Here is a 12839-nt window from a genome sequence, read left to right as displayed (position 1 = left end):
TGTGCAGGTCTACAACAGTGCTTAAATGTGACCTTGCTAACCCAAGCTTTCTGACAAGGAGGAATCCTTTTATTTTAAGCCTTTTTAGTTCTGAACATGACACCCGCATGAAGAATTTTCGTTTTCTTTGAAGAAATAAAGGTGTCTTGCTCCTGGAGATCTCCCTGACTTCAGATATTTGTAGTCATTTCTACCGTAGACCATTAGAAATATATTTCAAAGATAGGCTAACAAAGTCAAGTACAAGTTATTTTATGTATATTGCAGCTACTAACTGGCATTGGGTGAGTATTAGAGATTACCAGCATCAATTATAAAGTACCAAATAATGAACTTAATTTCACAGATTCTGGATTTCCTTGTTACATTCCTTGATAATGGTTGTATAATGAGTATCTTCAAACTAATCTTCTGATAAAACTTAATATTCCTCGGTTTATGTGATGTATTTGTTTTTCTTATACGTTTTCTTACAACCTGTTGAGAACTCGTTGCATACTATGTTTTGTGCATTTCCCCATAGAGCAGTCAGGTTTTCTCAACATTGTACTAGAAGGATCTCAAAATATTTTGCCTGCTGTATCATTTTCTCCCTGATTTAGCTTTCATCCAACTCTTAAAGCAACAGAAGATGAAACTTCATTTGGGGGACTTAAGAGTATGGATAAAATAATTAGCATGACATGTGGTTCCTTAGTTAGAGCTGAAATTTTGTTATTCATTTTATTTGTTTGATTTCTATATTTGAGTTTCTTATTCTTCTAAATCTATATATTTGTTAAAGGCTTATGAAAATTTTGGTGAAAAAATGCTGCTGCTGCAGTGCAGGCATGGAGCCTCTTTTTCTAAACTAGATAACTTGGTGAGTATTTTCATTCATTTTTTTCCCAATACATAAGGGCCGCATATTAAGCTAGATGTTGTCAGAAGTACACTTGAGAGGGAAAAACACTATTTAAATATGCAAGAAGAATCACAGAGCATCCGAGTTCACAGGTGGAATGTAAGTACGAATGTACACAATTATTATAACCAGTAAACAATCATTATGAGTGTTATTTTCAATTCAAAAAAAATTAGCCATAGATTTTCATCTAATTATTTGACTTTATATTATATATTATATATTTATTATTTGACATAATATATATTAATTTTACAAAACAGAAAATGATTGGCATTTTATATTTGCAAAATAAAAGACCGTATACTCCTACATGAGTGTGTACTATAATAGAAACATTATCAAGAATCTATATGACATTGCTACTATAGAGATGCAATGGCTGATTAAGCAGAGAAAAATTGAATGCCAAAAAAACTTGGGCCATAATCTTGGAAAGTAGAAAGGAAAGTATTCACCAGTATTCTTTTTATTGACTTAATTGTGTTGTTATAAGCCAATACTAAACCCACTAGTTTCAATTGTTGTTATTTTTAATGCTCTGGGATGTTAAAAGTAGCCCTGGTGGCACAACGGTTAAGAGCTCAGCTGCGAGATTACAGCCTAGGAAACCCTATGGGGCAGCTCTACTCTGTCCTGGAGGGTCCCTATGAGTCAGAATCAACCTGACAGCAATGGGTTTTGGGTTTTTTAGGATGTTCAGATTCTGAAAATCTTTAATTAGCAAGAAATACATTTACATACTACAGCTTCCTTTGTCTAAAATTACACCCTCTCAATTTCTCTAATATACAAAAGATAATTGATTGCACCTACTTGTGTTATTCAGAAAAAAAATTAGGAAAAAGTAGATTATAAAAAGCCAGAGCGTCTCTTAGTTATATGTTCCCATGGGAAGCAATCAAGGGGGAGCATTGGTTCAAATCACTACTAGATGTATTTCATACCCTGAAAAAAGAAAGAAGGAACAAAAGGAATGAACAAATACTGGGTGACTATATGCTGGTTAGGTGCCCTGATGGCACAGTGGTTATGCTAACCAAAAGGTTGGTGGTTTGAACCCCAGCCACTCCGCAAGAAAAAGATGTGGCAGTCTGCTTTCATAAAGATTATAGGCTTGGAAATCTTATGGGGCAGTTCTACTCTGTCTACTCTGTTTGATAGCATCACTGTGAGTTGGAATGTACTCGACAGCAACGGGTTTGGTTTTTGGTTTATATGCTGGTTACTGTGCTAAGACTTGGGTTGTATCTGATATGCCATGAAAATGAATCATTTGGATTATAACATTCATTTTCCTCTATTGTATATGCAAATAGGAACAGATTTTTCTTAAGGAATTACCTAAATAATTGCTTCAGAGTCAACCTTGTTCAAAGATGTAAATAAAAGTCTTAATTATACAAGACTTGTATAATTAACTAGAGTGAGATAAATGAAATTCATAAAAACAATCTCCAAACTTCTCATGTCTATAATTTCAACTTTTTCCTGTTTAATCAAAGTATCTAACAAATAGATAAATTTACATTTCTACCTATTTCCCTGACTAGCCCTGGAGCAAAAGTGATTTTTTAAAAGATGAAATAATAATAGTACATAATGATAATAATAGAAAAAACAGCAGAGGATCTAGAAGGAAAAAATCTGTTGCTGTCAGTTGCCATCAAGTCGGCTCCAGCTGATGGTGACCTTATATATAACAGGACAAAACGTTGCCTGGGATGTTTCAGTTTCTTTAATTAGCCTCTGTATAATGGAATGTTGTCGATAGATCTAAGAAATTAGTGTAAAGTTCTGATTTTGGAGTATGCCTTCATTAAAACTGAGATTATTCTGTATGGTAAATGTAGACGAACATCACTATGCCTTTCTAAACCAACCTAGCAACTAGAAACTCAAAACCATCAATACCATACTCCTGTTTTTTAGGAAACCTAAATTTCCTCTAATTTCCTCATTCTAGTGCTAACTTCACAAGCATCAATGAAATCTCTCTCTCTCTCTCTTCCTCTCTTTTTCCCTCTCTCTCACTCTTATCTTTCCTCTTTAATCTGACCCTTTTGGCAGCTTGGAACAGTATCAGGTACTAACTAAACAACTACCAAATAGTTTCTTGACACAAAACAAAAGTGTCAGCAAAGGCCTCCATTATTCTCTATTTCTATACTCTCCTTGACAGACAAGTAGGCTAGTGCCGAAGGAAGTGCAGAGTGCCCTAAGCATAATTATCTACCAGTCTAAGAATAAAATTCAACTTTGTATTCCAGGTATCAAACGGAAAAATGAAGATTCTCCTGGTCTTTCTAGGTCTGCTTGGTAATTCTGTTGCTATGCCAGTGAGTATTTAAAAAAAAAAAAAAATTAAGCCTTTTCTTTGTGGTCTATTATTGCATAACTTGGGGACAATAAGTTAGCTCATTTCAGTTGATAGTCTGCATTTCTCACTGATAACTCTCTCACTTCCAGATGCAAATGCCCCGAATGGCTGGATTTAGTAGTAAAAGTGAAGAGGTATGCATGTTCGGTCTCTTCTTAAAGTACATTTTCTGAGTGTAAAGAGGATTGGGGGGAAGTATTCCAGGGCCCTAGCCTTCAAGTTCACGAAGAAGACTATCAGAAAACATTCTGGTTTATAAAATTTCTTATGAAAAATGTAGAAGGAGGGCGAATTGAAAGATTTAAACTCTCAAATCAAGGCAAAGTAGCAATTCCCCCTCACCCCCACCACTGTCATCCTATCCGAGTGCTTCAGTGATTCTTTTTAAGGCAAATGTGGATTTGTGTTAAAATCTAGTTGACGTTAGCTTCTTTACTAAGTTTGCTAGCTAGCAAATGTAGCTATTTTGTACCGAGGACTGTTAGAAGGTCGATGCTTATGCATATAATTATCCCACACCCAGGATCATTAGCCAAATTCAATATACACCGGAAAAGAAGAATTATCTTTTCATATAATTATCACATTCTCAAATCCTGAACTCCAGAAGAATGAATTGGAATATTCAAAAACTTCAAAGCAGATCAGAATTTTATTCTCTATTATTTTATATTGATATTTCTCAAAATAAAATTCTGGCTTAAAAATTAAAGCACCCTGGAAGTTTTGTTTTTGTTTTTTTTAATTGCATATTTGTTTTAAATCCATGCATAACTAGTAAAAAGAAAAAAACTATGAATATTGTACTTTGAAATCAGAAATTCAATTTTTTTTTATGATTTGTGGGTTGATTTCATAAAAAATCTCACTTTGTGTCACATTAATGGATTCCTTTGGTCACAGATGATGCGGTACGGTCAATTCCACTTTATGAACTCCCCACATGTAAGTCCTCTTCATATTATTTCTGAAGATCTCTTGTTTATATACAGATAGCTACATTATAAAGGTTTATCTTAGATACACCAAAGGCTAACCACATGTTTTAATTACAATATAATCCTTATAAGAGTTTCAAAGTGTGGAGGGGATCATCTCACTGTTTCCACAGTCCAAAATTTCTCCTTATTCATCACTACTGTTCTTTCACACAAATCGAAATCATTTACTAATTCAAGTGTTCTTTACAGACAAGGAAAATTGGTTCTGGAAAAAGATCATACAAGATTATTCACAAATAATGAGAAAATAGTCTAGCAAAAAAGGCAGGGCTGCAGATTTAGAAAATCATCAGTCAAATTCTTAAACTGAAATTTCTCTCCTACTCTGCTTTTTGGTTAGTTTGGTTAGTTGGTGTCCTAGAGGTCTAAAATTGATTTCTGTAAGATAACACTTAAACTCTAGCTAAATATTTTTTAGCTTCCATTGTTGAATCAAATTTCAAGGGTTCTCAAGTACTTGGGGGAGTTTTACAGACTGACATAATTGTGGGGAGAGCCTGAATCTCAGCCCTGGTGTGATTTCACTGTTATTTGCTTCCCTTTCAGATGTCACAACTGGGTCCCTTGTATGGAAATGGCCTGCAACTCCCTCAGCCTTTCCCACAGTACCAGATGCCCATGTGGCTTCAGCCACCACCAAACACACGGCGTTCACAGAAATCCTCATATCCCTCAGGACTCAAACGCCGCAGCCAGATTGATCAAGTCCAGGAGACTCCTAAACACGACCAACCTCAGCCAAAAAAGCCGCCACCAAAGCGGCCTTTAAAGCAGTCTCCACAAGACCCACCTCAGCCCACAGAGGAAACCCAGCCACCTCAGGTGAGGCTAGCCCAGAAACATTCTAAGTCAGAGTAAAAAATAGCACCTCAGAGAGCTTTGGAGGGCCATGCCACCCCTACATACATACTTTGCCCAATGCTCCTCAATATGAGCACTGCTATGTAGGAACCAAAGAGCCTTGACAGCCCAGTGGTTAAGCGCTTGGCTGCTAATCAAAAAGTGGGCTGTTCAAACCCTCCAGACACTCCAGCTTCTGGCTTCCGTAAAGAGTAAACCCCTTGCCATCACGTTGATTCTGACTCATAGCAACCCTGGAGGATAGGGTAGAGCTACCCCACAGGGTTTCCTGGGCTGTTCCACTGTGCCACCATGTCTCCTTGGTGAAGATTACAGCCTTGCAAACCCTATGGGGCAGTTCTACTCTGTCCTATAGGGTTGCTATGAGGAATCAACTAGATGGCAAAATGAGTTATGCAGGAACCTGGGTGGCGCAAGTGGTTTGCGACCGGCTGCTAACCTAAAAGTTAGTGGTTCAAACTCACCCAGCGGCTCCATGCAACAAAGGCCTGAAGAACTGCTTCCATAAAGATTATAGCCAAGAAAATCCTATAGAGCAATTCTACTCGTAACACATGGGTTTGCCATAAGTTGGAATCAACTCAATGGCAACAGGTTTGGTTTTGGTTTTTTATGTACACAATACCATCTTTAGTTATGACAATTTCTTTCAAGGTAATGTCATAACCACCTATCCAAAACTACCTGGTGAGTCAATTCCAGCCTCTGTTTGGCTCAAAATTACCCAAATACTATTATCTTTAAGGTACCAATTGCTGTCAAGTTGATTCTGACTTATGGAGACTCCATGTATGTCAGAGTAGAACTGTGCTCCTTTTAAAATATAGAGGCAACATGATGCAGTAACATGAGCAGTACTGTAATCTGAGAGTCGGGGAACAAAGACACAAGATCTATCCACAGCCCTTATTAGTTGTATGACTTTGAGCAAGTCACTTCATCTTTCTAGACACCAGTTTCCCTAAGAGTAATAAATTAAATGGTCTCTAAGTCCCTTCCAGATCTATGCTTTGATGATCTAAATATTGTCCTGAAAGTTAACACTGGAAGATACTTCAAGATAATGTAAGTGTAGTCCGGACTTAAAACAAGGGGAAGTACAGAAATAGTTTCTCAAGATTTCATCCAGTGTGGGGCTTCTCAGATACTGGCTTTCAGTCAGTTAACAGTTATTACCAAACACTATTATAGATGAAGGAAATAGAAAATTAAATAAAAAGACACTCCTGCATTTGAATCCCGGCTTCAATCATTTACCAGCTACAAGATTTTGGGCAAGTGACTTAACTTCTCTGAACTTCACAGTTTTAAGTAAAATGAGAATAATAATAGCATATACTTTCTAGGATTGTGTGAGGATTAAATGGTTTACCAATGTAAAATGATGAGTACAGTGCTAGCACATGAGTGTTCAATAATATCATTATTATTGTCTCTGCCCTAGAAAAAAAAATCAGTTCAATGGGAAGGAATATGTAGACTACCAGGTTTCAAATAATTATGTTTAGTTGGTTCATTTCATTTTTCACTTACTCTTCACACTTCCATACTATTTTGATTCTTTCTATCTCGCTAGGCATTCCCACCATTCCATAATGGGCTATTTCCCTACCAACAACCACCATGGCAAGTTGCACAGGTGAGAATTATTTTCTTTACACTAGATGTGAAAAATAATATTAGCCTGTTATATCTCAAACTAATATGAGTACATATGCTGTAATGGAATGCCATATACCAATCAGAAGAGAGTACGAAACTAACTCTTCACATCAGTAATCATGTAGGGGAAAAAAAGGCTTTTTTTAAATAAATTTTTCACTCGAACAGATTGGTGACATGAACACAGCCTAAATCACTAAATCACTACTAATAACTTAATTCATTAACTTTAAAGACTTGTGCTCAATACCTCATTACTATTCCTCACTGCCCTGAGAGATTAGAAAGTACCAAGATTATTCTCCTTTAATTTAATGTGGAATTAAGACAAAATGGAGTTTGAAAATCATAAGGTGAGCTATGATTAGACTAAGGTCTTTTTTCTTATTATTTTTAGCCACAAATAGAGTGTAATAAAGAATCTTGCAAAATAATATTTGTAAGAACACTCAGTTTAAAACCATTAAAATAAAGCAGAATATTGAGCTTGCACCATAGCCATAAAAAATATGACTAGCAAAATAAGCTATTTGAATTAAAGAAATATTAAATGTCAATTGCTGTTAAACTAACAAGAACAACAACAATTTGAAAACTGTTTATTGAGCTATGGCATTGGTTTTTCTGGTCTACAATCAAGAAGGCTTCTAGTTAACAAGAAGGCTTCTCGTTAACAATTCATTTCAAGGTATGAGAGTTTCTTAACTTCTTTTTTCTTAAAAGAGGGACTTCCTTTTACTGGCCATACTCAATTAAGGAATCTAAGACAGTACCAGGAAAAGATTTTCAAAGCATATGAACATGATTTTCCTGCAAAGTAGCTAGAACTTTTTGAGAGTCTGTGGAAGCTGGGACTGATTTTCTAAGCCCATCCACTATAGAGCAATCTCCGAGCAGAAACTCAGTCTCTAAATTTGATTGGGAAAATTAACCCTGGTAAAATAAAAATAACATAGTAATAACCAAAGAAGGATTGTTAGTTTATCACCTTAAGCGTGAAGTACACATATAAAAATAATATCATTATTAATTTCCATTATTAGCTGCTTCAATATGGATGTTTGGGTTCCCATGACACCCAAATATTTGTTTGCATGTGTGAGTTTGCACGTGCGTGCGTGTGTGTGTGTGTATATGTTGGAAATAGTAGAGTGGGACGATTGTTAGAAGATGCTGCCATACAGGGTCTTTTGAACAGGATAATCTAAGATCCAGCTGAGGCCTTTGTATTTACCAGTATTCACTGATGGATTATGTTACAGCTATTAATAGCTAGATTGTAGGAGCTAATGACTCAGAAGCTAAAAACTAACATTGTTAACACCCATCCCCTGACTTTAGCTATTTTAAGACACCTGAGTCTTACAAATAAGTGGCAGCATAGAAGGTGGTTTGCTGTTGTGTTTATTGGGTTTTTTTTATATTTCAGAGGATACCACCAGGTTATGGACACCCACCAAACAGCAATGAAGAAGGGGGAGTAAGTATAAGTAAAACTACATTTTCCCATTAAGAATTACAATCTTTTAATCTCTGCTTTTTTCATCCCCATCTAATAAGAAAGTTAAAACTCAGCACATGAATCTGTAGCTCAAGCACCCAAAATTAAAAAAAAAAAAAATTATAAAACAAATCAAGCCAGGAACCTAAAATAGAATGTGATATATTATTTCTCCTCTACATGTATGGAAACTTCTTTCTACATGTATGGAAATCTCCCCCTCAAAGAAGGCTAATAAGCTTTGCTCCAGGTTGATGCTGGAACCTAAACAGTGATGAAGCAATTAGTAAACAGAGAAAGAAGTAAGAGCATCTTAGGATATTACCCCTGGAAGGGAACTTAGTGCTCATCTAACTCCTTCACCGTACAAATAAAGTGAAGCCCTAACAAGTTTCACCTACTAAGTTAGTGGCTTATCTACCTTAGTAGGTGAAACTTGTCTTCTGACTCCCTAGCCACTGTCTGTTTTACTATACCTCACTAGAAGAGCCAAATGCATATGTCACAGAGTGATCTACTGCTGAATTATCCTAGCACTATGTCATCAGAAAAGTCATTTTTGTGATTGTGGCACAGCACCCCACCATGGTGTTACTTTCTCTTTTTCCCTAAATATGTGATCTGTCTTCGGTGAAATGCAGAAACCCAACAGCGCTGGAGGTTATTGTCATCAAAGATTTCTATGTCAGTAACGGCATAAGGTGCTTTTAAAAATAGCATGGTGAAATAATCCCAAATAAAAATGATAAGGTAGTTGTATTCAGCTTAGAAACTGGCAGCTCAAATTTTTACAAACATAACATGAAAAAGTGAAGCAGAATCACTCAGGCAGTTAGCATAGGCATTAAGAAGTCTGTATTCCAACTCCTGGGGACACTCCCCAATTTCCTGCATGATCATGGAGATATCTTTTCACCAATCTCATCTCCATCCACAAATGGGAATAAACTTTTTCTCTATATTGTATTTTTTCAAGAAAAACTAAATGATCTAAATGCCTCACAAATGTCTTAAAAACCTACTGACTTGACAAAGCTCATGATAATTAAATCATTTATTAAACAAAAATTTATTAAACACTTTCCACTGTGCTAGGTGCTGGACAAAGATGAGAAGCATAACGTTTTCATGCAAAAACTTCACAATCAAGTGGGAACTCCTAGGAAAATAGGCAATTGAAATCCAATGGCACAATTGTTATAACAGATGTCTGTACTGGCTGTGGACATCTGGGTGTAGAACCTAATGCTGCCCATGGAAGTCAGGGAAGCTTCCAAGAGAAGGCATCATCCAAGCTGAGTCCTGAAGGATGAGTCAAGTTTGCGAGGAAGGATAATGTGTAGATGGGGGAAGGTTCAGTATGAAGAAACCATGTGCAAAGGCATATAACATAGAATAAATACTCAGAGAACTAGAAGTAGTTGTGATTTGCAACTGCATAAATTGCAAGGGGGAGGAAATAAAGTTGGATTATTAGTCATGGGCCATATGATGATGATGGTGATGATGATTTTAAAATACGTAACACTTAATGGGCACTTACTAAGTATGAGGCAGTGAGCTAAGCCCTCTACATGTTATCACATATTGTCACTACCCTCATGACAATTATGAAGTAGACGTTATTTTATTATCTCCATTTTACGAATGAATAAACTGAGGTTAGCCCAAAGTCATACTACTAATACTACTGGAACAAGGATTTTAACCCAGGTCTGTCTAGATCCTCACTCTTTAGCATCATGCTGTACTAATTTATGTTATGCTGGAGGTTTAGAGTTTATCCTATAAGGTAAGAACTACTTAAAGGCATAATTAAGGAGGAAAGTGACAAAATTCCCAACCACCCATCCTCAACCTCCACTACTCTAACGGCCAGTGTGGAGGCAGGATTAGAGGAAAGTAAGAATACATAGAGAGCAACCAGTAAGGAAACTATTGCAACAGTTCAGGGGTTGTTGTTGTTAGGTGCCGTCGAGTCAGTTCTGACTCATAGCGACCCTATGTACAACAGAACAAAACACTGCCCAATCCTGAGCCATCCTCACAATCATTGTTATGCTTGAGCCCATTGTTGCAGCCACTGTGTCGATCCATCTCATAGAGGGTCTTCCTCTTTTTCACTGGCCCTCTACTTTACCAAGCATGATGTCCTTCTCCAGGGACCGATCCCTCCTAATAAATGTTCAAAGTACGTGAGACGTAGTTTCGCCATCCTTGCTTCCAAGGAACATTCTGGTTATACTTCTCCCAAGACAAATTTGTTCATTCTTTTGGCAGTCCATGGTATATTAAATTATCTTCACCAACACCGCAATTCAGAGGCGTCAATTCTTCTTTAATCTTCCTTATTCATTGTCCAGCTTTCACATGCATATGAGGCAATTGAAAATACCATGGCTTGGGTCAGGGGCACCTTAGTCTTCTAGGTGACATCTATGCTTTTCAACGCTTTAAAAGGTCTTTTGCAGCAAATTTGCCTAACACAATGGGTCTTTTGATTTCCTGACTGCTGCTTCCAAGGATGTTGATTGTGGATCCAAGTAAAATGAAATCCTTGACAACTTCAATCTTTTCTCCACTTATCATGATGTTGCTTATTGGTCCAGTTGTAAGGATTTTTGTTTGCTTTATGTTGAGGTGTAATCCCTACTGAAGGCTATGGTCTTTGATCTTCATCAGTAAGTGTTTCAAGTCCTCTTCACTTTCAGCAAGCTAGGTTGTGTCATCTGTATATCTCAGGTTGCTAATGTGTCTTCCTCCAATCTTGATGCCCCATTCTTCTTCATATAGTCCAGCTTCTCAGATTATTTGCTCAGCATACAGATTGAACAGGTATGATGAAAGGATTCAACCCTGACACACACCTTTCCTGACTTTAAACCACATAGTATCCCCTTGTTCTGTTTGAATGACTGCCTCTTGATCTAGGTACAGGTTCCTCATGAGCACAATTAAGTGTTCCGGAATTCCCATTCTTTGCAATGTTATCCATAATTTATTATGATACACACAGTCAAATGCCTTTGTATAGTCAATAAAACACAGGTGAACATCTTTCTGGTATTCTCTGCTTTCAGCCAGGATCCATCTGACATCGGCAATGATATCCCTGGTTCCATGTCCTCTTCTGAACCCGGCTTGAATTTCTGGCAGTTCCTTGTCAATATACTGCTGCAGTTGCTTTTGAATGATCTTCAGCAAAAGTTTACTTGCATTTGATATTAATGATGTTTTCAATAATTCCCACATTCGGTTGGATCACCTTTCTTGGGAATATGCATAAATATGGATCTCTTCCAGTTGGTTGGCCAGATAGCTGTCTTCCAAATTTCTTGCAAAGACGACTGAGCACTTCCTGTGCTGCATCCATTTGTTGAAACATTTCAATTGGTATTCCATCAATTCCTGCAGGTTTGCTTTTTGCCAATGCCTTCAGTGGAGCTTGGACTTCTTCTTTCATTACTGTTGGTTCCTGATCATATGCTACCTCCTGAAATGATTGAACATCGACCAATTATTTTTGGTATAGTGACTGTGTATTCCTTGCATCTTCTTTTGATGTTTCCCACGTCTTTTAATATTTTCCCCACAGAATCTTTCAATTCAACATTGCAACTCAGGGCTTGAATTTTTTTTTCTTCAGTTCTTTCAGCTTGAGAAATGCCGAGCATGTTCTTCCCTTTTGGTTTTCTATCTCCAGGTCTTTGCATATGTCGTTATAATACTTTACTTTTTCTTCTCGAGCTGCCCTTTGAAATCTTCTGTTCAGCTCTTTTACTTCATCATTTCTTCCTTTCGCTTTAGCTACTCGACATTCAAGAGCAAGTTTCAGAGTCTCTTCTCGCATCCATTTTGGTTCACCATACTAAGGATAAAGGAGGAGGGAGGGGACAAAGATGAAAGTTTGGGATTTATAGGACTTGGTCATTAATTGTCTAGGGAAAATAACAGAGAGATCAGAAACTTGAGAAACTGGGTAGATAGTGGTAAATGTTGCTTAGATATAGAATATTGGAGTAGAAGGTTTGGGGTGAGATGAGCCCATTTCTGGATACATTCAGTTGGAAGTACTTATGCGATCTTTAGTAGAACAGTCTTTTATTTTTTTATTTTAATTTTTTTCCCCATACAAAAATTTATACATACCTGTTATGTGACTCTAATTGCTTTCCCCATACAGTGACAGCACAATCCTCCTTTCCATCCCTGATTCCCCATGTCCATTCAACCAGCTCCTAATCCTCTCTACCTTCCCATCTCACCTCCAGACAGAAGCTGCCCATTTAGTCTCTTCTATCTACTTGAGCTAAGAAGCACACTCCTCATGAGTATCACTTTAGTCCCACAATCCAGTCCAATCCCTGTCTGAAGAGTTGGCCTCGGAAATTGTTTTAGTTCTGGGCTGATAGAGAATCCAGGGGCCATGCTTTCCAGGGTACCTCCAGTCTCAGTCAGACCATTAAGTCTGGTCTGCTTACTAGAATTTGAGTTCTGCACCCCACCTTTCTCCTGCTCCATCAGGGACTT

At 37.2% G+C, this 12839-nt stretch overlaps 1 protein-coding gene across 1 annotated transcript in view; it reads left to right on the top strand.

Moving 5' to 3' along the window:
* Nucleotides 1-775: 775 nt before the first annotated feature.
* Nucleotides 776-12839, top strand: part of ENAM (enamelin) — an 18182-nt gene continuing 6118 nt past the window's right edge. The window contains exons 1-7 of the mRNA XM_004383332.2: nt 776-862; nt 3175-3243; nt 3374-3418; nt 4188-4229; nt 4832-5107; nt 6723-6785; nt 8238-8288. Coding sequence (XP_004383389.1) covers nt 809-862; nt 3175-3243; nt 3374-3418; nt 4188-4229; nt 4832-5107; nt 6723-6785; nt 8238-8288 — 600 coding nt within the window. The 5' untranslated portion in view covers nt 776-808. The remainder of the gene's footprint in view (nt 863-3174; nt 3244-3373; nt 3419-4187; nt 4230-4831; nt 5108-6722; nt 6786-8237; nt 8289-12839) is intronic.

This window comes from Trichechus manatus, unplaced genomic scaffold (genome assembly GCF_000243295.1).
Source record: "Trichechus manatus latirostris isolate Lorelei unplaced genomic scaffold, TriManLat1.0 scaffold00108, whole genome shotgun sequence".
NCBI lineage: Eukaryota > Metazoa > Chordata > Mammalia > Sirenia > Trichechidae > Trichechus > Trichechus manatus.
Note: the sequence above shows the minus strand (reverse complement) of the source record. Positions and strands in the feature narration are given on the sequence as shown.